At 40.4% G+C, this 26,510-nt stretch overlaps 1 protein-coding gene across 1 annotated transcript; it reads right to left on the minus strand.

Annotated features, from left to right (window-relative positions):
• Positions 1 to 3,398: 3,398 nt before the first annotated feature.
• On the minus strand, positions 3,399 to 26,510 carry GPATCH1 (G-patch domain containing 1). Its single transcript, XM_061594268.1, has 20 exons — positions 26,319 to 26,510; positions 23,556 to 23,690; positions 22,258 to 22,343; positions 21,787 to 21,947; positions 20,898 to 20,995; positions 20,566 to 20,621; positions 19,820 to 20,059; positions 18,643 to 18,790; positions 18,413 to 18,492; positions 17,282 to 17,486; positions 16,196 to 16,483; positions 15,498 to 15,676; positions 15,141 to 15,268; positions 14,696 to 14,832; positions 14,212 to 14,381; positions 11,913 to 12,129; positions 9,212 to 9,322; positions 8,309 to 8,433; positions 7,373 to 7,518; positions 3,399 to 3,703 (listed from the first exon to the last, which is right to left on the minus strand). The coding sequence occupies exons 1-20, from the start codon at positions 26,392 to 26,394 to the stop codon at positions 3,673 to 3,675; spliced, it is 2,817 nt and encodes a 938-aa protein (XP_061450252.1). The 5' UTR covers positions 26,395 to 26,510; the 3' UTR covers positions 3,399 to 3,672.

A 26,510-nucleotide genomic window follows, 5' to 3' on the forward strand; every position in this document is an offset into this window, starting at 1 on the left:
ACAGGGTTCGAATCCCCACATAGCCATGAAGCTCACTAGGTGACCTCGGGCCAGTCACTGCCTCTCAGCCTTAGAGGAAGGCAATGGTAAACCCCCTCTGAATGCCTCTTACCATGAAAACCCTATTCAGAGGGTCGCCATAAGTCGGGATCGACTTGAAGGCAGTCCATTTCCATTTCAAAGTACACAAGGCAGTTTACAAGAAACGGTACTGTAATTAGTATAATATAACACCGCCTAAAACCAAAACGCAGTATATGGATTGCTTTGAGCCTTTTGCTGGAAGGAGTTGGGGTAAAAGTCATCAATAAAATAAATCCATTCTGTCACACACACACACACACTACGATTCGTATAGCCCCTCCCTCTCCTTTCTTTCACACACACAAAAAACTAAAGCTCTTCCTGTGTGCAGAAATTTCACACACACACACACACACACAAGGCGCCCTCGTCTTCCCTCCCCTCAAACTTTCCTCCTCGGCCCCCCGCAAAACTTTAGCAGGGTTGGAGCCGCCTTTTTCCCGCCGCCGCACCTTGGCTAGCTTCTCGTGGTCTCCCTCCCAAGACTGCTGCTGAGTCGGGCTTTTAATGGCCAAGGGGTCTTTCGGGCTGATCCTCGGCGGAGGCATCCTGAAGGCCAGAAATTCCCTCCTCCGGCTTCTCTGGTCGCTTTTCCGCAGCGGGCGCCTCCTCCTCAGCGCTTAGCAACCGGCCCAGCTCGCGAGCTGCCCCGTTCCCTTCCCCTCAGCCGTGAGAAAGGACAGCGGCTCCTCGACTGGAGCTCCTCGCATACGCCCGACCCAAAGAAGTTGCTCCGCTGTTTATTTCTTTATTATTTGATGTATATCCCGCCCTTCCTCCCAGCAGGAGCCCCACGACCGCGAAGAGCCTCAGTTTTGCTTTCTCCCTCCATCCCATTCTGAGAAATAGCTTAGTGCTGCTTGGAGGCTGCATTGAGGACTCTGCACATGTCCCGGAGCACTCTCCTTTTGGTGTTTTAGAGCGCAGCAGAACAGCAAAATATTTTAAATATTTCTAAACACCACCAAAACAATACAACACCCAGAGCTATGACAGAGGGATTCCTGAGCCTTAGGCAACCCTATCAAAATCAAGACTATGATTTGGAGATGAAAGAAATATATCCACCAACCCCAATCAGTGATGGATATTAACAGTACAATCTTAGATGAGTCTGCTCAGAAGTAAGTCCCATTGAGGTTATTGGTGCCTGCTCTGAGATAGGTATGAATTCACTGCAGTTGGTTACTCTTTCCAGTTCCTTATTTGTAATTTAAAATACAAATCTATCAGAAAATGAGAAAAATGAGCTAAAGTTTATTATCGCCCTGATCCCCAAACAAGGAACTGAGGGTGTGCTTTAGAGCACCCCTAATCATATATGCCCATAGACCCAGGAGAATATCCTCTATAATTCAGTGCCGTATCACAGAATGCACTCTCCTGGATGTGCAGTGTAGGTATGCGTTCTTGGGGCCCAAAGCTTGTACATTTTGCTTTCTCCCTCCACTTTCTCCAATGTAGTATAATGGTTAAGAGGGGTGGGTTTGGATCTGGGACACCTGTTTTCAAATCCCTACCGGGCCAGGAACTGCACTGGGCAATCTTGAGCTAGTCACTTGTCTCTCAGCCCAATCTACCCTTACAGGGTTGTTAAGATAAAATTGGGAGGTGGAGAATCATGTATGCCACCTTGAGCTTCTTCGAGGAAAGTGGAATATGAACGTAATAAATAAAAACTCAGTGCTGCTTGAGAGCTGTAATTTGTACGTTTCGGCCACTCCAGATCATACACCTACATATACAGGAGTGTCCTCAGTGAGAAGCCATACAATTGTATCCAGCCCAACACTTTCCTTTGGAGCAGGACATTATCAAGTGCCTGTGCCAATGTGATTGAATGCTATGTTGTACAGGACACTCTCAATGTGTGGGTGTGATTTGGAGTGGCTAAAACTTTATTTTGGGTTGTACACCCACAGTTCCTTATTCTTTTCCACATATTGTTGCTATGACAATGCCATGTTTGGCACTGTCCTGTGCCCAAACAGAACACTGGGCTAGACGCAAGTTCAGTGCCTTTTATAGCAGACACTGTCCTGAAGGCATGCACGTACGATAGGGACTGACCCAAAGCTTATTGTGGAAGGTATACCCTTTTTTGTATTGTCATCTGGTGTAAGCCAACATTTATGAGCATTATGCAAACATGAGTTCAATTGAAGGAAACAGAGATAAATGATGTGGTAGACTGGAGCTTATTTTGGGATTCAGAAGCATGTAAGTTTAGATAGGGTTGAAACTTTTAGTACTTTTAAGTTTTCTGACTGGGCTGCATTTCCAACTTTCGTGTAAACAAGGAACTGGGAACTAGTAACCAACTCCATCATTGTGTAGGAGTGCAGTCTCCCAAAACATTGAGGACCCATATATCAATCATATAGCCTACTGAGAGTGAACTCTACTCTCCATGCATAAATGTTTTGACTCCCCTTTTAAAGCCATCTATGACAGTGGCCATCACAACATGCTGGGGCTGTAAATTCCATCAGTTAATTTTGTGCTGTGCAATTTTTGTTTTTGGTCTGGAATCTCCTGCCCATCTATTTCATCAAATGACACAAGGGCAGGGAACCTGTTGTCCTCCAGATATTTTCAGACTCCAGCTCCCATCAGCCCCAGCTAGCATGGTCAATGGCCAGGGATTACGGGAGCTGCAGTATCTCAAGGGTTACAGGTTCCCCAATCCTGCTCTAGTATTATGGGAAAGGGTAACATTTTGTCCACATGTATGAAAATTTTAAAATGGTCTCTGCAGCCCTTTCATCGCTTTAGATATTTATCATGAGAAAGTCTCATAAGCTTCCTACCTCTCCCACAAAAGCCCCTTAAAATCCGACAGAATATTCCATCACCTGTACAAAAATCAGCTTTCACTATGAGACCACTGATCTCTGGTGCTGAAAAGCAGAAGCGGCCATGAGGCAGGCCATTCCATTTTCCCCCTCCCCAACCAATGATACGTTCTGTGGACACTGAGCATGCTCAGTCCTCATTGGGCTGTTCTAACCTCTTTTTCAGAGTTTTCTTCTTCTAAGGATTTTTTGCACCTCTGCAAGCCTTAGGATTCCCCCCGTCTGCCAATACTTCTCGGTATATGGATGGTGCTGCTTTGGCATATTTAAGCACCCACATGCCTAAATATCAGAAACAAAATCCCCATAATAATAAAACAAAATCTTCTATATTGCAATTACTTTAGTTGTTTCCAGAAAGTAGGTCTTGGTTCCCTGCTTCACAGAATTTTCAAATTCCTAATTAAGACGTTTTAGAAATTTTAAGACATTAGGCATAAAATTAGTAAATTTACTTTATTAAAAAAATTTCATGCTCATCTTCATTAAAATGCAGAACTTTCATGATTCTTTTTCATATTACAATGAGGTTGAACTACCTTTTCTAGCATAAACCACATTTCGTTTGATTTTTAACTCTGAAAACACAAATTAAACAGATGTTTTTATGCTATCAAAGCCAACATAAATACAGTATTTACAAAACATTCAAATATGCTTTATACTGTTGATCTACCATCATAGAGGAGATCTGTTTTGACATCAAAAGATGCAAGATGTCTAAGAATCCAAGCTATCGCTTTACAAGTGGAAGATGTTTCAGCCTAAAAGAAAATAAAGGAGGAAGGGACTGAATAAGTAAATAATGAAAAACATTCAGTGTTCAAAACACTGATCTGACCAGCAGTTCAAACAAGTCTATCCATGGCTACCCATTCTCACTTTCATTATCCATTATGAAAAAACCCACTTCTGTTACTGTTCCCCAAGATCAACAGATCTCCAAAAGAACAAACACACATCCTTGTCTCAATGAAGAGAAACCAACAGCCCATAAAAATACAATATGCAATTGCCACAATATATAGAAGTATGATAAACTGCTGATCATAATGGTTAATATTTTAACCCCCTTTAATAAAATATATTTAGGCTGCAATCCAATACACACTTACTTGGGAGCAAATCCCACTCAAGTCTATGAGATTTCTGAATAGATATGCATGTGATTACACTGTACATCTCAAATTTTTCTCTGAGAGAAATGGAGTCATTTGGATAAGCGCAATTTCCTGTGTAGGGTCATTTGTCTACAATGTTTGCATAGCGGGGATTGATGGCATAATCAAGGAGGCAGGGCAATACCACCCTCTCCTAGCCATCTTATTTTGCCTGGAATCCTATGTAATATCTGCATGTTAATGCCCTCAATGCCTGCATTTTAAATTAAAATTATTTTTTGTTTTCTCAATATACAAGAAAAGCCTTTTTTTTAACAGATAACTTCTATGGACTTGCAAGTCAGAGCTAAGTTTCATTTAAAATAAGGGCTTGCTTCCAAGATACCCATCAGATTTATATTGTTTATAACAATGGCCATTACAATGTTCCTCAAAAACATTGAGACAAGTTAAATGTATCAATTTTCAGAAAGTCAAGTTGTCAAAACTTAAACTTGTAAAGTTCACTCACTTTGATTTAAATTTAAAAAACCCCAATACTGTTTTAGATCAAAGATAGCCTGTGCTTTCTCACTACTGGCATTTTTTATACCTTAAGAATAAAGAAGGCTGGGCACATACGTTGTAACTGTTTGATGCTGAATTATTCAACTTCCCCTGTAATGTCATCTCAGGACATTTCTGACCATTAGATGGGTCATATCATTTTTGCTGATGTCAAAATCAACTTTATATGAAAAATTCAAAGTCCTCAGTTTGGCATATTAAAATTAAATCCAGCCATAAAAGGACTGCTTATCTGTTGGAATTAACTTGCTTTTCCTAACAGACAGGCATTTACTCAGCCTAGATTTCAAGCCATGCCCACTAAATATCTGACTGGCAAATTCTTTAACAGGCCACAAATTATTGTACTGGCCTATGAAAATCAAACCAGATCGAAGGCATTGTGGACTATATCCTGTATTGCCCTTTGCACAGCTCACATAGGGATAGATTCCTCTATTCATTTCAGAATTTTTTAAGAAGTCAATTGGGATTGCTTACCGGTGGAGACAAATCTGTTACCTGTAGGGCAGCTTTATAAGCACAATATGCACGTAGCAATTTTGGTGCCTCAGAAAAATTCTACAAACAGCAGTATCAGCAAAGTCTCAGCAAAAAAGTCTCAGAGAAAAATAATAACTACTGGCAACTCACAATGACAAATTATAATCACCATAATAGAGAACATGGAACTTTAATAAGAGTACCTGTATACCAAGATTCATGGTCTGGATGCTAAAAACTATTTAAAGCAGCAATTACCAGGGGAAAAGGAAAATTGAGACTGCTAATCATGCTGCTTAGAAAAGCATTATAACTTCAGCATTCGCATGTGTCTTGGGCATTTAGCATCTGTATTTTTAGTTGTAACAATATCACTAGCCTGGTCCTCTTTTCTCTGGAGTACCATATTTTAAGAACTAGCACACCACTATATCAAGCACTATTTTGCACATAATGAACCAGACTAAAATACAGTATAAACTGCAATAGATCTATTAACGTTTGAGACATTACAGCACTTTATCTACAGAAAGCATAAGCAATACACAAGTATTTCTTGATAAGTCTTAACTGTTGCTACTCAAGTAGTACAAGGAAGCTTACAACAATCCTATGCATGTCCGCTCAGGAACAACTCTCACTAAATTCCACAGGAATTATTCCCATGTATTCCAGTGTTTTACATCTAATTTAATCTTAATCACTGGGTCATAGTTCATGCTATTTATATTTGCTGGCAGTATATCCAGATATTTAACCATCTTCTTTCATAGGCCACAAAACCCCCAAGATATTAATCTGCTCATGTAAATTTAAATCCACATAGCTCAGATTTTGTTCCATTTCACATTCAACAAAAAAGGAATGTGTGTTACTAAGTTAAACCTTTATCAGGTTTGGAAAACTCAATACCACAGTTGTCTCCTTCCATCATTCAGGGGTTTTATTGGCAGCTATAGTGCTTACCCTATTCCAAAGAGAATCTACCTGGACCAGATGGCTTATTCATTTTTCTCTCTATTTATAGCCTTCTTTACCTCATCCATGAATACTGGGGCACTAAAGACACTTTATCATCATTGTCCAGTAGTGGAATGAGTAATGAAAGGGGTGGGGGCAGCATCTATTCCATCTTGGCATGAACACTTGAGTATAAAACTCCTTTAAATAACTTCCACATTCAAATTATATTTTATGCTTATTTTAGTATTATTAACTTCACAATTATTCTTTTCACATTTAGCATCCTTTCCTCTTTGTCTTTCAAGCTTACATACAAGAGGCCTTATCCTGCCTGTTTGCTTTCTCAAAATATTGTTTGATCAGATTGTGTTCAGATTTCCTAAACTCTTATTATAAATTTCAGATATTGCATTATTTATTTATTAAAAAATATACATCCTATCTTATCTTGTCAACAGACAAATCCCAAGGCAGTTAGCAATATACAATCAACACAATGAAGCATAAATAACAAAATAAGGCAAGGCAGGGGAAGAGAGAAAAACAACAAAAGAAGCAGAAGCCAAGTAACAAGTTTAAAACCATAAACCGAGAAACAGTCATTTACAAAATCAGACTGTTGGTCTGTCTAGGTCAGTATTGTCTCAATGTTAATTGGGAGCAGCTCTCTGGTTTCAGACATTGAGTCTTTCCCAGCCCTAAGTGGTTTGAGCTATGTGCTCTACCGCTATGCCATGGTCCTTCCCATCTGAAAATTCAGACAGCCAATCAAAACATAAAAAAATGGTCTACTAATATGTGTTCCCTTCCTAAGATCTGTTTCCTCTTTCACTGTCTACATTTATTCTGATAGCTAAATTAATTTAAAAAGGCTTCACCTTAAAAAAATATTTGCACTGTTTTCACAACAGCTTACTTCTTACCCCATGCTAAATCTGTATTCTCTGTAAGGTATGTATTTGGGGCTCAATTTTACAAGCGATTAAAAAGTAATGTATCCTGGAATGTAACTTGCAGATATGTAGACCGAAAACATAGTCTCTATCTTCTGGTGCCAAAGACTCAAGACATCCTTACTGTATTGACATCCCTTATAAAAAATAGTAAACTGGTAAGAAACATAGAGCCTTATACTTTGGAAACAAGCATGTGGAACTAGGATGACTTGGTGAAAAAAAGGGTTAATTATTTCCTCCCCACTGCAAAATGTTTTCTTCCTAAGGAATTTTTAAAAATGGTATCAGGACTCTGTTACACGTATTGGGGATGTACATGTATTTAGCTTTTTCTTCTCATTACCTTCTTAAAAGTTCCTGTGGTGGTACTTCTGTAGCCTCTTCCTCACTGTTGCTGTCACTGCTATCAGCAGTGCCTGAGCTGCTGTTCTTCTCCGATTTCTTATTCTTGTGTTTGCCCTTGTGTTTGTATTTTTTGTGTTTCTTTTTCTACAAAAGAAGTTCAAGTCTAATATTAATATGACTCTCTGTATCTTAGAGAGAAATCCAGCAATGAAAGAAAAAACTCAAAACACACAAGAAAGTAAGTTTTATTCTATGATCATGTATGAGATGACAATGGCTATTCCAAGATAAAAGGCTGAAACAAGCTTACTGAGATTATCTTGATGGTGTGTAACAAAAATGAGTCCTATCAATTTCAGTGTGCTTTAGTCTTAGGAATGCACTAACAGTACTGTGGCTTAAGAGGGTTTAGAGTCCCTAACACTCTGAAGTTACTAAGAAGTACATTTAAGACCTTCAACTATTCTAAAGTTCAAGTCCTTGTGGCATTTACTCTATGCAGACATTTCAAACACCAAACGCAAGATTTAAACAGGATCAGTATAGGCATTGTATGTGCAGCATTGTATAGGCACCTGCATGTGCAGAATCCAAATGTAAGCTCTGTTTATGTCATCTGTGTATCACGAGCTGTTCAGATTGGATCCATGCATGTAAGGTTTACATAAAAGCTAACACCCCTTTCACAAGCATCTGATGGAGGAGGGAGTGACCAGTACAATTCTGTCCAGTGGATGGAGCTGGGGAAGATCTACATAGAACAACTGGGTGGTATTCAACACTAGTCCTACTCAGAGTAGATCCACTGAAGTTAATGGACATAACTAACCTTAGGTTCATTAATTGTGATGGGTGAGTAGGACTTAGTTGAATACCACCCATTATTTGCATAAATCTAAGTTTCCACATCCAAAGTCAAATTGAAATATATTACCTTTTCCTTTTTGTGTTTGTGCTCTCTTTTGGTCTTGTGTTTTTCTTTGCTCCTTTTAGGTTTCTCTTTCTTAGTGGCTTCAGAAGAACTTGTAAGTTTTATTTCCTCATGCTTCAAAGGAGTGTCTAAATTCAACCAGTATAGAGGAAATGCCTAGTCAAGATACATCAAAAATACTCGAGTAATGCCTAGTTATTAACTTCAGATTGTTGAAATCCTCTCAGAGAATGAGCAACCCTTAGAGCCACCTCTTCTTGCTTTGTACAAACTATAAGATTTAGAAAAATGTTTTGTCTTTCACATCTATGGATCCTGTAATCTGTACAGGGCCTCAATGAGATGAGCAAGATTCTAATCATGCTTTCTTAGGAGCCTGTGGTTCAATGATAGTATTTTCAATTAACTTTTAAATATTTCTCAAAAATGACAAAACAAAGGTACGCAAACCTAATTGTATGCAAACATTTTATAGCAAGCAAAGTACTTGCAGGTAAGACAATTCTTAACAAAAAACTGAAAATATCATAAAAGTACAGAAATACAGGTTTACCATTTTCTCCCAATACAAAGTGATATTTCCTCCCTAATTATGCTATTCGGAGATCCACGTGCACTTAAATGATACAAAGGATCTTAAAGGTGTTTCAAAAATCATGTATTTTAGTACTTAGTACTGCAATGTCATTTTTGTGAATCTACTGTAATCTACTTTTTATGTAGGCATAATGTTAATCAAATCTCAGAGTTGTTTTCACTGCTTGTCTCTATGATTACCTCTATAAGGAAAAACCTCCAAATTCTTGTATGCAATCCTTTAAAAATATAAACTAAGAAAAACAATGTTAATTGCGGTTTATACACAGTGCTCTGCAGAATTCACATATTATGCTGAAATGTATTTACCAGAAGAAACAACTGGAGGCAATCTTGGTCCAAATTCTTCTCCTTGATCAACTACATCCACGGAGGGTGGAGTTAAGGTAACAGGAAGCTTGGGTGTGATAACGTCACTTTCTTTAAGAAGAAAAATTATATATATACTTTTTAAAAATCAAGTGGTGCTTTGAAAATGGTATATAAAATATAATACCACAACAAGAATCACCATACTGAGCCAAACTGTGCCTTGATTCATTCGTCCATTCAGAATCCCATATCTGACACTGGCGAGATAAGAAAATGTTCTTACAACTTACAATAGATTTGTATGAGCATAGACCACCTCAGAGCATTTTCTCTTTCATAAAGAATACCGAGAGATTTGAAAGGTTACTTTTTTCTTTTCTAATTTTAAAAATTTAAGTAAATATGCTATTTACGATCAATCTGATATATATGTCCACATGTACAAAAAATAACGAGGTGTAACACACACACTAAGCTTATGTTACATAATCAAACATGGGTCTGCATTGTTTTGTATCTAGTTATAGCAATAAATAATGAAAACACTCAATTTCACCACAAAAAAACCCTATCAGATTGTCTGCTTTCTCTAACTCTTACCATATTTGTTAACTAGGCAAACAATATCCCATATCTTAACTCTACATTCTTCCGAAGTTCAACATTGACTATTCACTGCAAAGAGACTTATGTATTTTACTTATATCCCACCCTTCCTCCCAGAAGGAGCCCAGGGCAGCAAGCACTAAAACCACTCTAAAACATCTTAAAAACAGACTTTAAAATATATAAAAAAATTTCTATAAAATGCAGGAGTTATTGACCCAATCTCTGGAGCCACTGTGTTGGATGAACTTATAGCACCTGCAAACCCTCTACAACATCACAAAAACAGACTTTAAAATATATTAAAGCAAAACATCTTTAAAAGCATCTTAAAATAATTCCAATGCAGACTAGGATAATGTCTCTACTTAAAAGGCTTGTTGAAAGAGGAAGGTCTTCAGTTGGCACCAAAAAGATAACAGAGATGGTTGCCTGTCTAATATTTAAGGGGAGGGAATTTGAAAGGGTAGTTGCCACAAACACTAAAGGTCCACTTCCTATGTTATGTGGAACAGACTTCCTGATAAGATGGTATCTGGAGAAGGCCTTCTCCTGCAGTGTGCAGTGATTGATTAGGTATATATATGATGAACTTTCAGGTATGCTGGTCCCAAACTGTATAGGGCTTTGTACACCAAAACCAGAACCTTGATCTTGGCCCAGTAGCTAATGGGCAGCCAGTGCAATTCTTTCAGCAGCAGGGTGACATGCTGGCGATATCCTGCCCCAGTGAGCAGTCAGGCTGCTGCATTTTGCACCAGCTGCAGCCTCATGCAGAGCGCATTACAGTAATCCAGCCTGGAGGTTATCAGTGCATGGACAACCGTAGTCAGGCTATTCTGGTCCAGAAACAGCCACCGCTATCTTACCACCTGAAGCTGCTGAAAGGCACTCCTAGCCATTGAGGTCACCTGGGCCTCTAGCGACAAAGATGGATCCAGGAACACCCCCAGACTATGAACCTGCTCTTGCAGGGGGTAAGCAGGCAACTGACCAATTATCCGAATGTGGAAACCACGAACCCACAGTGCCTCCATCTTGTGAAGATTCAGACTCTGTTTACTGGCTCTTATCCATCCCACCACCGAGTCCAGGCACCGATCCAGGGCTTGCACGGCCTCTCCTGATTCAGATGTTACAGAGAAAAAGAGCTGGGTATCTTCAGCATTCTGCTGACACCTTGCTCCAAATCTCCTGATGACTGCTCCCAAGGGGTTCATATAGATGTTAAACAGAATCGGGGACAAGATGGTACCCTAAGGCACCCCACAACATAACTGCCAGGGGGCCAAAAGACAATCACCCATTGTTATTCTCTGAAAATGACCCTGGAGGTAGGATTAGAACCTCCAGGTAAAACAGTGCCTCTGATACCCATTTCACCAAGTTGGCTCAGAAGGATGCCATTGTCAACAGTATCAAAAGCCGCCGAGAGATCAAGTAAGAATAACAGAATTGCATCCCCCTGTCCTTCTCCTGATAAAGGTCATCCATCAGGGAGACCAAGGCTGATTCAGTCCCATAACGAGGTCTGAACCCAGATTGGAATGGGTCAAGATAATCTGTTTCATCCAAGAGTACTTGCAATTGCTGCACCACAACTACAAGAGACTTGAAAGGTTTCTATCAACAATTAATATACTGTAGATCCAATAAACTGTATCCTGTCTCCAGTTGTACTACTCTTGACAGGTACACCTGAAATCGTTAGGATTTTACAAAGCACTCGCACTACACAAGAATGCATCAGACATTGGGCTAATTCAAATGTAACGAAAGAACCCCAATGCGTCCCTTCTCTCATGGTTACTTCCTTTTTTGCAGAAGCCATAACTTGCTAGGATGTGATAGCAAACTACAGTTTGCATGTGCCTTCCAAATCAACATGGTACACTAAGTTCAAATCATGGTTTTCAATCCTGGCTAGGAAGAAAAGCATAAACCCCCATTTGGACATAGTGGCAAACTCGGTTTGGACCAAAGTAAGTAACTGAAGCATTGTACATGAGAGAAGGGAGCACATGGCTCATTACCATATTGCCAAAGCATAGTCTGGACTGGTGCTATCCTGTACGAAGCCACCGATTCTTACCTTCTATATTAGTTGAAGGAGCACTTGGCAGATCACAATGCTTCATACTTTCAGAATCCGGTTCTGTCGTTGTCATTTGCTCTTCTCCATCACTCTCTTCTTCAGATGATTTTTCATCTGAGGAGCTGGCAAAGATGGCTTTAAATAAATCCATAGATGGCCTGCTCTCTTCTTCTTCTATTGTTTTTTCACTCTGGCCAGTACTTTCACTCACTGCCTGCAGAACAGAACCAAAAGTAAAGGGATTTACATACTGAAGGAGAAATAATATATTTAGCTTTAATAGTTCCATTATGAACGTAAAGAACAAGAAAATCAATAGCAAATGTTCCTAAAAGAATCAATAGACGATAGAACCAAGACTCCAGCATTTAGGACACTGCTATGTTATGCCACAGGACAAACTTCCCATGCAATCTTAACCTGTCTCAAATGACAGAAATAAAATGCTTCTTGTCAAAAAGCGTTAGATTAGATACTCGTAAAATGAGCTTAAACCACCGGTCTTCAAGTAGAGGACTGGAGCTGCAGTGGGTTGCAATAATGCAGTTAAAAGTGGCTTCACCGAAGGCTGAACGCTATTTAGGCCACAGATGAGGAACCTGTGCCTCTCCAGATGTTGCTGGATTACAACTCCCAGCATCCCTGATCATAGGCCATGATGGTGGGAGTCGGAGTCCAACACCACCTGGAGGGCCACAGATTCCCCATCCCTGACTTAGGGTAATGGGGGAATCATCACACTCATTCTAAAATGAGTAATGTCAACTAGAACGGATTTATATGTAAAACACAAAGGAAGCTCCCTTAACTGCAGTACACAATAAGTTTTGCTAGAGCTCAGTTCTTATCCTTGAGAATTAGACAAATTCATGGAGGACAAGGCTATCAATGGCTACTAGCCATGATGGCTATGCTCTGCCTCCACGGTTGGAGGCAGTATGCTTCTGAATACCAGTTGCTGGAAACTGCATGGAGGGTAGTACCCTTGAACTCAGATCCTGCTTGCAGGCTCTCTATAGGCATCTGGCTGGCCACTATATGAACAAGATGCTGGACTAGATGGGCCATTGGTCTGATCCAGAAGGCTCTTATACTCCTTAGAATTTATCAGACGAGCTCTAGCAAAGCTTATTGTGCACTAGTTCAGCACGTAAGTCTTGTCACTTACTTTAGAGCAGATTCAGACACGTACTTTAACACTTCTAAAGCAGAAAGTGTTTTTTTTGTTTGTTTAGAGTGTGCAGCATTTGGTGCCATGGATACTGGTATTTCCAGTACTGTATTGTGACCAAATACAGTACTCCACAGAAGAGACAACTGGTAAGTGATCAACAGAATGATAGTAGGATGCAGAATTAACACTTGTTCATCTCACCCGAACTTCAGTAGTACATAAACACAGAATGACACTCTTGAGTCAAGAGTGCAATTCTGCATTATATATGTCAGATAATTTACTGCAGCAGGGTTTCAACCCTTCTCCTGAGAAGTTGCCACCAATTTATCCAAATTCCACCTATAGCCCTCTTAATTGTTTGGTCTATGGATGGAGGTGGCTCCTCCTTGTTGCGTCTGTGGTTCCTTCACTTTTTCTTTAAAATGAAAGGTATAAGAGTATGAAACAGTTTCTGTGTTAACAATGTCTACAACTAGAGGCAGCACAACTTCTACTGGGCACTGGAACGAAGGGAAAATCAAGCCCATCTTCCAGTGACAAAAATGTGCCCTACATGTTATGTGTACGATCCTCTTGAATACTTGGCTACAGATGTCTATGATGAGGAGGGAAGTTTGCCAGTTATGGCAAATTATCTGTGCCTCTATGCAAGAACCGGTAAATGACATTGGCTCAAGGTTTGTGTTATTACCAGATGTTGATCGATGCTTTCTAGCATCACTGATGAATAATCATCTGATCAGTGGGTGGTACTACCTTGCCTGGGGCTCTGGGGAAGCAGCTGTCATTGTTTCTACTTTCACTTTCCTCTCCTATTGTGCATTTCATTTTGCTGCTGGGGTTAGGATCCCAACTTAGGTTAGGTAAGCTCTGATTCAGCTGCGACCATGTAAGTTGGGCCATCGTAAGATACTGTTAATTACAAATAATATTAAAGAGCTTCACCAAAGTTTATGACACTATTAGTTTACTAAACACTATTTCTATGGCCGCAGGTAACAAGTGAGGCAAGGTAAGGAAGTAGATCAGCCCCAGTGTTAATATTCTAAGATGAAGGTGGAAGATCCATGTATATTAAGAGTGTACAATGGAAGCATAAAAAAATTGGAGCCACAATACCTTATTGGCAATAGCTTCAATAGTTCTGTTTTTGTCCTTTGCTTCAACTGGCGTTGGCGGTTGCTCCTCCTGAACAACCTTTGTTCTAGCCAAACTTATGAACTCACTAATAGCATCGTTTTTCTTCTTCTCTTTGTCAGAAACATCCCATCTCGATGGCTTCTTTGGCTCTTAAAAGATATGAATAAATTTTCCATGTGATTGATCAGATTTCCCAAGTCATCTGGTTACATTGGTTTTATCATTACTACTTATATTTTTAAAGTCTATTCAATGAACGCACTTAAATAGCAGTTCTTTTTTTATTTTATTTTTGTGGACCAGATGCTAAATTCATTAACTCCAAATAGTTTGCGATTCTGCATCTGTCCTATCTGATTTCCATCTGTTGTTCCTTAAGATATAGCTTACTATATTCAAACGACCCAAGTATTTCAACAATTTGAATCTTTTACTCCCATTGATAACAAAATGAACCACTTACTGTTTGAAGTATTATTTTGTTGCACTCCTACGTTTGTGGGTTGGCTCAATGTCCTTGATGCGGAGTCCGATACCGTCAAGAAATTGAATACAGAATATTTGTCACGTTTCACTTTGGGCAGTCCAACAATACATGACCTGATGAAAAATAAAAATTGGGTTTGGGGGTTTCTATATCAACTTTCTTTTAATTTTTTGCTATCACAGAGAAATATAATTATACAAAATGAGAAAAAAGTAAACTGTTTACAAATGAGCACAATTTTAGTCTTTTGTGGAACAGAATTTCCTGACAATAATCAAGACTAAAATTAACAAGATAATCAAGACGACTTGTCGCACATAATTTACACTGTTTTTAAAAAAACACTACAACTTTATTTCATATCTAATGGTGTATTCTGCAACTATTTTGGGGGAGGCACTAATGTACTCATCCAACTTACTCTGAATAGGGATCAGGGATATTAAATCTTTTGCACAACAGTTTGTCAGGGTGCCACTCAAACTTCTCTCTTGTGAGTCTGCCAAACATCTTCATCTTTGCAGCAGCTTCTTTGTCATCAACAGCAGTCTAAAATAACCATATAGTGATTAGCAGCTATAGTCCTGGAGGAAAAATAAATATGTACTAGCTATAGTAAGTGTACATCTACTCCAGAGTAGTCACTTTCTAACACAAATTTTGATTGCCTTTGTTGAAAAATAAACGTTTGAGAACTCTATTAAATAGATCAGCATTGTGGAAGCTAATACAAATCATTACTGTTCACTAGTTATTACAGGACCCAAGAAGAACACACCTCTTCATCTCGAGGAACTTCTACTTTGTCAGTGTCATCCTCATGCTTAGCAGTGGTAAACCTTGAGGATAAGACAGAACTGGAAGGCTTGTAGAGCACTGCAGCACGGGAAAACTCATCTTGTTCTCTTCCACGCTCCCACTCTGTCATACTTGGATCCAAACAGCTTTCTAGTACATCTACAAGAAGATAAAGGAGGAGTGCTTAGCAGCCCGTAAGACCAAGCTGAAACACAAAAGAAATGAACTTTCATAACACATATGCAAAGGGAAGGGCATTTTTTGAAATTAGTGAAGCTTCACACCAATAAATGGCATGCAAAAGTTTAAGCAGAAAAAAGGAAAGCCACTATACAAAAAGCTGAAGAGGCAAGTGTCAAACTGGTTCTAGAAAATATAAATTTATTACATTGTTGTATTAAAATACAAGTTCTAAGTGGATCATTATCACAAGTCTGTGCATTAACATCACAGAAGATTTACTTGCTCATTAAGAAAAGAGTCTGTCAAAATGTATTAGACATACACATATTCAACATCACACTAAATTTCTATTTATTAGTATTAGTTTGACACCTTGCCTCTTATTTGGATATTTGTACTTTTGAGACCCCTCTGGCTCAAGCACAAGACATGGATCAAGGTGCAAAATCTGTCTTAAGATAATGAAAAACAGCTGCATGCACTTTTGCTAATTACCTTTCTTTCCATGTTTAAGACTTTCTATGTAATTTTCATATCTCTCTTGTTTTTCTGGATTTTTTGCAAATGGTTTGAAGTCACTAGAACTGGTTGTGGCCACCTGCATCCCCAACAGCAATTGCCACTTCTGTGGAGTATCATGTAAAGCAGGCAGCTGGTGTCTGTTATGCAATGGTTGCTGAGACAGCACAGGAGCTTTCACGTGCTGTTCTGTTGCCTGTTTCACTTCTTGGATTCTCTCTTTGTCTTTATCTGATAAATATTCTAGAACAGACGTTGCTGGACCTAAACAAGGAAAATAACACTATGGGGTAAAACAGGGCAATTAAGAAACCTTTTCATTTAAAAATTTACAGGGAATGTTATTAAAAAGAAAAGAAAAAAATGTATGCACATCCACATGTGGGAAGCCACACTTGGGTCTCACCAGTGAGTGATTCCAAGTTATGGAGGTCCTTTACAACAGACAAAATTGCAATTTGGTGAACACTCAGTGTTCAGCAACCCTGATTACTGGGGGGGGGAATTGGAAGACAGAACTGTTTTCTCCTTTTGAAACTTGGGACACAAGATCTGCCTCTTAATTGTGGGCAGCCCTTTAGCACAGATCAAGATAAGGCACAGAGGAGATGGGATAGATGCTAAGCAATTTTAGAGTGTTTTTGGATATGATGCTGCTTGCAGGAAGAAGAGGATCCTATGTCTCAAACTGAAGTAGAGCATTTATATTCCCTCATGCTCATGAGCCTGTGGATCTGCTGGGCAAATTGTATGTGAAGTCTGAAAACATGATGAAGAGGAACAGGAGTAATGCATCAGGAAGCATGGAGGCATACACACAAGCATACAGAGAAAGTAAATACAGCCTGGAATGCTTTTGCTAGTTCTGTGTGGTTATGAAGGGGATATCGATCAAGCAATTGGGTTAATCAATGTTCAGTAAGGAGGGTACTACTGTACATTTAGGAAGCTTGTCCTTAATAAAAATTGGTAATAAAATACCTAAAAATAGTTGAAGTAAAATGAATCCATATAACGATGGAAACATGTGAAATGCAAATAAATGCACAGCATACTGCATACCTTTAAGACTAGTCTCACCCAGCAATTCCCTCCTCTGAGAAGCAGTCTTTTGGTGTCTGCTTTGGAAGGCTGGATCAATCTCAAGTTTCCCTGTGGATTCTGCTAATGTCTGCACCAAGTGGGAATTCTCACTGCTAGCTTTTAGCACAGGTCGAAAGTAATGGACTGGTCTGTAATCCCTTGGCAGGTCAGGAGGAGGATAAATCTTTTAAAGAAAAAGCAACAGAACAGAATGGATGGTTTGTAGATATAGTCTCATTCTGATTATTTAAGCATTAGATACATTTGATGCAGCTATCGGTCAGAGGGCACTACACAGATTTAATACTGATCATTCTGAAACTTTGCAACTATAGATATCACTACTGAATTCCTGGTAGCCACAGAATATCAAGCACCATTACCTGACAGCTACCACTAGTGGTCCCAAGCTGTCTCTAACACATCCACTGCTCCAGTGTTTTCATCACCTTGCCAAAATCTGCAAAAATGCCACATTCCATTATATTGCAAGGTACACTGTGCAACCCAAACTACCCTAGCTAAGTACTGGAAGAATCAGATTTGAAGAACAATCTTCTGTGCCATTTCCCCCACTGGCTGTTCACTCTTATTTGCCAGGTTAAGGCAGTAGAGTCCCAACCAATTACATTCTTCCTACCTTATTTTTACTGCAGAGAAAGAACAAAGACCTATTGAGGAGGCAATGTCTGGACAGGCAGTTTGTGAAAACCTGTCATGTGATGTATTGAAGATATCCTCCTAAACAGATTTAAGTAAGAGACTTGTTTGGGTTATGCAAGTAGGAATGAATTGATTCTGCTAAATCATTTTGATAAAAGTGTTTTTGGTTTTTTGTGGTGGAGAGTTTGGAGGGCAAAAACACATTAGTCTTGTTAATTGAACAGTTAGATGAATTGATGCCACTGCAAATGAACGTTTATACATATAAGCCACTACCACCATTAACAGGGAGGTAATGTGGAGAGAACACCTTTCCTACCACAAACCATTGATATGTCTCTTGATCTCTTCCCTCATACAAATTTCAGCAAAAATCTAGGTATGTAAAGAAAGGGAACTGTCCTATGAAATGCCTTATTCAGAAAAAAAGTAAATTGGTTTACATACCTTTGGGGAAGTTACTGGCTCAGATGTGAGTGAGAAACCATCCAAAATTTTCCCGATGTACTTAAGTTCTCTTTCAGTTCCTGTATAAAAAAAGAAAATTCATAAGTCTTCAAAGCAAAAAACAAACAGCAGTGGTTGGGAACATATGGCAGCTCTTTCTACAGGATCCCATCCTCCAGGAAGTTACAGTTAAACAGTATTTGGGGGCTACTGAAATCCCAACTCCGTACCTTGCTTGCTTTTATACTTCTTGGGTGCTGTCCATCCATACAACCCATCTCCAGGCTCCTCATCTTTCAGAACAGTATCATATTTAGAAAGTGATTCAGTAGCATAAATGTCATCATCTTCCTCCTCTAAAGCTCCTACACCAAATGCCTTAGAAAAACAACATAATACAGAATGTTTACAACTGAATACAATTTTAACAGCTGATGAAATTTCTCTTCAAAAAATTCACATGAGGTTGTATGGCTGATGTTAGGCTGCTGAACAAGAGAACTGTGCACAGTGCAACATTGGGAGGGCCCCTACTGCTGTCCCTGGCACCAGAATGAGGAAGGCCCTACACAGCATCTGCAAAGAACTGAGGAAGGTTGATTTGCCCCCTTGTCTGCTTTCTCTTGGCTATGGGGGCAACGTTGGGGACTATCTTGCTTGTCAAGTTAGGATGCTACTTTAGTCAATTAATTTCCAGGTACAATTCAAATGCTGGCAAATGCCTTTGAAACCTTACACTGTTTTGACCTAGGAAATCTAAAGGACCACTTTGTCTCATATAAAGCAGCTGCTCCTAGCACCTACCGCTTTGCTCACATGCTAGCAGGCAAACAGCAGGATCCCTCAGACAGAGAAGGGAAGAGGAGGAGCTGCTGCCAAAGGCAACATGCTTGTTGAGGGAGGGAGGGAGGGTGGGTTGGGAGACTATTGCTGACATCCAGGCGCAGAGGCAGGTGGCAGTGTCTACTAGTACAGCTGGGTAGAGCATGCACGCTATATGTATAGTGGTGTGCTTGCATGGGCACTTGGCAGCTGCTCAGCGCTGACCCACAACACTGGCCCTGCAAATTAATTGTGCCAGACAACTTGCGACTTCCATGTCATGATACACAAGGCTGTGTATACTGTACCCATGCATGCGTACACCATCTGCATTAAGTTAAACCAAATTCTGCAGCAAGATAAGCTGAACTGGGTAACCAATGTCAGTTGACTATTTTGTCCTTTCTTCTAATCAGTGGCAAACAAAGTTAGGCAGGACACTGAAGCTATTACCCCGAACAACGGAAATCCTACTCATTCCCTCTTTTAGCTTTAAACATTTTACCAGGCATCACACATTCACTTACAAGCCTGTCTATCTTCACAGGCACAAAGGCAAAAAACATTTAACCTGTAATATTTTACCTGGCCTGAAATACCAAGCTTCCGTCCTTTACTGTGACGCAGATCACCAAGCACATCTGAATTTTCAGAACTGGGACTAAAAAGGTCGATGTGCTCTTCTGAAGTTCCAAATAAGGCTTTGTTGGGATCTAACCCTTTGTAACCAAGTCCATGGACGTTATCTTTAGGCATCAAGTCTACAGGCACTACATCTTTGGGTGCAAATGTCACATTTTCTGGCTGATATTCGTCCTCTTCTTCCTTTAGAAAGTTAATGTACAATATTTATAATAAAGCATCATGAACAACCTATTTCTGCCAGGAGGCTACATGATGACTGCAGGGCTGGAGCCAGCAGAGGGAGAAACCAGAGCAAAAGTGGGTGCCACCTCTTCTCTCCCTCCCACCACTCCCTGTTCAGCCACTAGGCTGCAGGACAGGTTGCCAGAGATCAAAACTGATCAGTTGCAGAAGGCTTTTGAAATTAGGCCAAGGGCAACATGTAGCCCCAGGATGCCCTTTTCTGCCCCACTGCCAGTTGTTATATTGCAAGCTTCTTGGGGCAAAGGCTTCTCTTTGGTTCCCTGTGCTATCCTGTAAAATTCTACATACGTTTGTGCTGATCTATAAAGCTGGAATAATAGTTTTCAAAGAGACACTCCATCCATAATAAGAAAGTATCCTTTGTATCATTTAAATAATCTCAGATAATATAAAAACCAATGACACCCACCCCAACCAAAAAAGAAGAGTTGCACAAACAATACCTCTGAATCCTCAGATCCTGGGGGCAAAGCACAGCCATATATTTTCACTTCAGGGTCTGCAACCAAGTGCGAAGATACAAGGTTAAATCTCTACAATTCTTCATTACATTATCTATGTAAGAGGCAAGTCACTCAAAATCTACACTGCTATAGCCCCACTGAAGTCAGTCGGGCAACACCAGTGTAGGTGGGTCACTATACAGAAGAGCACAGAATGGAATATAATATAAATGGGGATTGTACAAACATATTTCCAATAGACTGGAACAGAAAGACCACATTCACTTTTCCTTTTGTAAAAAAAGAATACAATAAAATTTAATGGAATATACCAGGCTTTTGTTTGCGTGGTTTTCTCTTTACTCTAGGTCCGACTCCTTGTCCTTCTTTCCAGCCCATTTTTCTCAACAAGTCAACACCAATGGTTATTCTGAAGGGGAAATGTATCAACAAATTGTTATTGCAACTGCGCACATTGAAATATTTGTGTAAACAATATTTGCAAACATTCAGAAAAACACAGGCCCTAAATTTAGCATCACCAAAGTTTTTTAAGGAGGGAAAAGTAGTGTTGCCAAGTCTGTTTATGCCCACTCCCAAACTGAAAAAAAAGTCCTTAAAATTTGCTATGAAATTGAACACACTGACAGTTATAGAGCCCTTTACTCATAATGACTGCCCATTAGCTACCAGGTTAAGTTCAAGGTTCTGGCTTTGGTGTACAACGCCCTACACAGCTTGGGGCCAGGATACCTGAAAGATCGTCTTACCCCTTCTATACCCAATCGATCACTACACTCTGTAGATACCATCTTATCAGGAGGTCCGTTCCGCACAACCTAGGAAGCAGACCTTTAGTGTAGTGCACCTACCCTTTGGAATTCCCTCCTCTTAAATATTAAACAGGCACCATCTCTGTTATCTTTTTGGTGCCAACTGAAGACCTTCCTCTTTCAACAAGCCTTTTAAGTAGAGACGTTATCCTAGTCTACGCTGGAATTACTTTTTAAGATGTTTTTAAAGCTTTTTTAAAAAAAGTATTTTTAAAGATATTTTGTTTTAATATATTTAAAAGTCTTTTTTATAATGTTTTAGAGGGTTTTTAGTGTTTTTGTTTGCCTCCTTGGGCTCCTGCTGGGAGGAAGGGTGGAATATAAACTTAATAAGTAAATAAATAAATAAAACTAACACAACATTGGGTTTTCTTTAATATATACTTACTTTGCGGGTGCTATAAATTCATCCAGCACAGTGGCTCCAGGGATTGGGTCAATAACTCTTGCAATTTGTCTGGCCTTCTCTTTTATTCTATCTTTGTTTTTGGAAGCAAATTCATCTGTAATTGAGATTTCCTTTGGTGCTATCCCATGTTCACTAAGATCCTTGGGGGGGTAGGGAAACAAGAAAAAAATCAAATTCTTCCTCAAATCCACATTAGAACAGTAATCTTGAAATGAAAAAAATAAAAAGTACCTTGATTACATCATCACTGCAAAAGGCATTGTTTCTTGGCTAAACCAAGGTATAAATATTTATCATGCACCTCAGTATAAGCAGTATACACATGTACTCAAGACTAATGAATAACCAGAACACATATATATATACATCCCATTTAGCTGGAACTACAAAGACCCAAGATGATGATAGCGTTTTGGTTTTTTATTTTACTGCATTATTTTGCAAATTTACCTCTTCATCCATAAAATCTTCTGGCCCCAATGCTGTTTTTTCTGCTCTGTTTTGACGTGATGATACAAAGGTTGATGGTGCCCATCCTTTAAAAGACAATCATCCATTTTCATAAGACATAAGCTTTATTGACGAATCCATGTAATATTTCATAGGAAAATTGAAAAGTTACATCTTAAGTTAAATTACCTTATAACTGCAATCCTATTCACACATGTGGGAGTAAGCTCCACATGCACAGGATTGCACTGTAATTACACAATGCTAGTAATCTAGCATTTGCATTGGCTTCCTAAGGCATTTTGGGCATAATTCAAGGTGCTAGTTTTTCCTTATGAAGCCCCAATGACTTGGGCCCATACTGTTCAGATTATCATCCTTTGTTCCATAGTGAGCTCTATGGTAAACTGTGCTACATTGCTATACTAAACGGTGTTATGTTGCATTACAGCATGATCTGAAGGTGGGTGGTACAGTAACCTTGCTGAAGCGAAACAGGTCTGGGTCTGGTCACTGCCTGGATGGGAAACTGCCCAGAACCCCATGCGTACTGCCTTGAGTTCATGATGGAATATAAATGTAAAATAAATCAAGCCTGAACCACAAGAGCGTTTGAGAGGTATTCCTCCAAATGTCTATAGACAGTAAAAAGGTACCAATTCACTGCTGTGTTGGGAAGCATTAACTGCTGCTGGTTTTAACTGGATATTGTATGTTACAGTATTGTTGTATTTTGATTTTTTATCTCTAAAATCTTGTTGCAAGCCACATTATAGTAGGGCCCCGCTTCCCGGCGCTCCACTTCCCGGTGTTCCGCTAATGCGGCGGCTTTCATTCCCAGTTTTAAAGCCGATTTTGCGGCATTTTCATGTCATTTTTGCGCAACACGCCCCGCTATACTCAATGGGGTTCCGCTTTACGGTGATTTCTGCTTTACGGTGGGGGTCCGGAACGGAACCTGCCATATAAGCGGGGCCCACCTGTACAAGGGCATTGTGCCCTGAAATCCAGGGTGAAAATGATTTAAAAATATTTTAAATATTACATCCTTTCTTCAAGGAGCTCAGGGTAGCATATTTGGTTCTTCCACCATTTTATCCTCACAACAACCCTGTGAACATTAGGCTAAGATGTAGCCCAAGATGTTTTGTCACTGAGTGGGAACTTAAACCCAAATCTTTTCCATTTTTGACCAACATTTTAACAACTACTCAGTCAACTCTTATTGGACACTTTTTCAACAATCAAACACGAAGGTTAAGAAAGTAAGAAACTTTTAGACATGAGTAATCACTAACCTTCTTTTGAGCCCACAGTATTAAAGTAGCCAGCAGAGAAACCACCACTAAATGCTCCATGAAAACGTTTGTACCGTCCCTTCTCATCTCTGACAGTCTGTTCTTGTAGAGGAACTGGTTTCTTAATTCGTTCACCTGCAATTATTATTTTAAGATGCATGAATTAATCTGAAGAGTGAATGAAAGGGGAAAGAAGGCAACCTTTTACGTCCACGTGAGCATTCCTTCCTGCTATCTGAAAGACATGAAAATTAGATCACATCATGTCTGGGAATGCCAATTTATTACATTACTTCCCCGCCCCACACCAAAGACCTGAGTTCTCCAAGCCACAGATTCAGTGGGCTAAGACAGCATTTCCCAAGGTGCACGTAAGTGACCCGCAAGTGGGTCACAGGCTTTATAAGTAGACCCAAAATAATTATTGCTTTTAATCCTTAACTGGTATGATGAATACTTCTTACCATGTTTTGTTGTCATATTATAATACTGTGTTGATGTTTGTAACTGGATATAGGAAAGTCTCAAGTCTTACATGTTAACATTTGGGAACCACTCTCTGGTGGCAGAGAAGACCTAATATCCAAAATCCCTATGACGATAAGTCAATGGGTCACCATACCAAAAGTTTAGGAACTACTGGGCTAAGGGACTAGAAACCAGTCCTCTCCCCATTGACATATGGAGGGCAGCCCCTCCACTTATCAGCTCCCCTTCTCAATTCATATAATCAAGATGATACAAGAAAGTTAACCAAGCCATATAACGCAGCAGAAACAAACAGACTCACTAACCAATCTGATCGAAAAGTAGGAATTATGGCAAGTGACAAGATTTCACCTACATTTCCATACCAGTTACATCTTACTGCTAACATACATTTCTAGCTGCATGTATCACCAGAAAAAATTAAACAAAACCACTAGAATATGTAATGTCAGTTTAGAAGTACTGAGCTACACACACAAGTGATATTACTTATGTTAGGTCCAGTTCATATGACCAATTCCATTCAGCTACATACGAACAATCTTATGGTGCAAGCTGATGGATATCTACACAGAAGTAAGTACCACCGAGTTCAGCGACACTTCTATTTGTAGAATTACTGTCTTTTCTGATTCCATTTAAAAGCAAGAAACCTTGAAGCAGCATGAGAGGCAATGACCTCATGGTGGTGTCCGGCACACAGTTATTTTAGGAACCTGCAGGCCCACACTCATTCAGAGAAACCAGCTGCATGAACCAGCACTTCTAATAGATTGCTACAATATGTAGCTACTGCCGTTTCTGAAGAGGTGGCAGCACATACAGCCATCATGACAGGTGAACTTGAGTGAGGGCACAATCTAACTTGCATTTAAGCTTGGCTGAGGGTAATTAGATGTGGCGGCTCTCCAGCTGAGCCAGGCTATGCTGGCATAAGTCATTCAAGCCCAGGACCCAGCCAGCTGAACTGAGACCGGCGCAAGTGGAGCTGGCATAAGGCCCAAAATGGGTGTCTTGAGGGGGTGCCAGGAGAGGGGCAGAGGTGGGGGGACTTAGGCCACATGCAACTTGTGTTCAGAGTGCTCCTGCAGGTCCCAATCCATGCAGACGTTATGCCAGAAAAAATATCAGTCTAAGAAAACAACTGCAATAGAAGTTAATGGAGAGGGCTTACTCCCTGGTAGGGGTATTTGGGAGAGCAGGCTTCTACTTTCTGGTCCCTGCACGCAGCTCCCGGCTGAGCCAGCGTTCAGCCAACCCACAGACTCCTGAATGGCAACTGGATGCGGCGGAACTTTATGCCGGCTTCTCTTGCTCCAGCACAACTTATGCCAGCTTTCCCTGAGTTGGACTGCTGAGTTGGAACAGGAACACAAATAAACCCTACTCAAGAATAGCCTATCCAGGTTAGAAGAGGATAGTCCACACTACTCCTCCTACTGCCTGTCACTGTCCACCAGAAGAGGAGCTGATTGTTTCTCTTGATTGGGGTCAGCAGAGTATAGGTGAAGCTCTCGCTATGTTGCTGGACTCCAACTCCCACTAGCCCCAGTCAATGGTCAGGGCTGATGCAAGATGAAGTCCAGCAGCATCTGGAGGGCCACAGGTTTCCCATCCTTGATTTAAACAAGAAAAACAACAAGATAAAATAGCAATGGCGTTGATGTGATTGCTGTTAAAATGTAACTGATCTGACTTACGTGCTACTGAGTACGCACTTTTGCATGCAAACGTAAGAAGGCATGCCTGAATCAAGCAAAGGCCCAACCAGTCCGGCATTCTCAGCAAGAATCTTAGCAACCACCAGGCTGGGCTAGTCCCACCAGATGTTGTTGGACTTCAACTCCCATCAGCCCCAGCCAGCATGGTCAATGGCCAGGGATACTGGGAAGTGGAGTCCAACAACATCTGGAGGACCACAGGTCCCCCACCTCTGAGATAAAAGGATTGCAACACACAAGGGTGTCTTCTGGGCAGAATGAAGGCCCGACACCAATTAACCCCAGAGGTTCAAAACTGCCTTAATCCCTTTATTTGGAAAAATTGCCCTATACAAGAGCAGCCCCGCCAAACACAACGCCCCCCATTTTCTCCTCTCTTCCTTGGGGCCCTTGCAACGTCCATCCCCCTCCCACTCAGACGAACAACGCTGCAGTCCTCGAAATAAACCCCATTGAACTATACGGGACTTATTTCCGAGAACCGCATCGAAGGGAAGGCAGGCCTGTGAGACGACGACGACGACGCCCCTCCACACACACAGAGCAAACTCACCCTCCTCCAGGGGCTCCAACGGGGTGCCGAAGCTCACCAGCTCTTCCTCCTCCTCGTCGCTCTCGCCACCCGCCATCTTGGCAAGCCTCTGAAGGGGCGGGAGGCGGAGGTTGCTCGGGCCCGCCTCCTCCGCCTCTCTCAGGGAAGTAGCTTACGCAAGCTCCGCGCAGGTGCCTTAAACGTGTTAGCGCT

This window comes from Rhineura floridana, chromosome 13, assembly GCF_030035675.1.
Source record: "Rhineura floridana isolate rRhiFlo1 chromosome 13, rRhiFlo1.hap2, whole genome shotgun sequence".
NCBI lineage: Eukaryota > Metazoa > Chordata > Lepidosauria > Squamata > Rhineuridae > Rhineura > Rhineura floridana.

Excerpts from the sequence above, each read along its gene's own strand:
- GPATCH1 (XM_061594268.1), bottom strand. The coding sequence starts at position 26,394 with ATGGCGGGTGGCGAGAGCGACGAGGAGGAGGAAGAGCTGGTGAGCTTC. Across the intron at positions 17,487-18,412 it reads AGCCAGTAACTTCCCCAAAG|ATTTATCCTCCTCCTGACCT; the intron begins GTATGTAAACCA and ends TTTCTTTAAAAG. Across the intron at positions 16,484-17,281 it reads GGGTGAGACTAGTCTTAAAG|GTCCAGCAACGTCTGTTCTA; the intron begins GTATGCAGTATG and ends TTCCTTGTTTAG.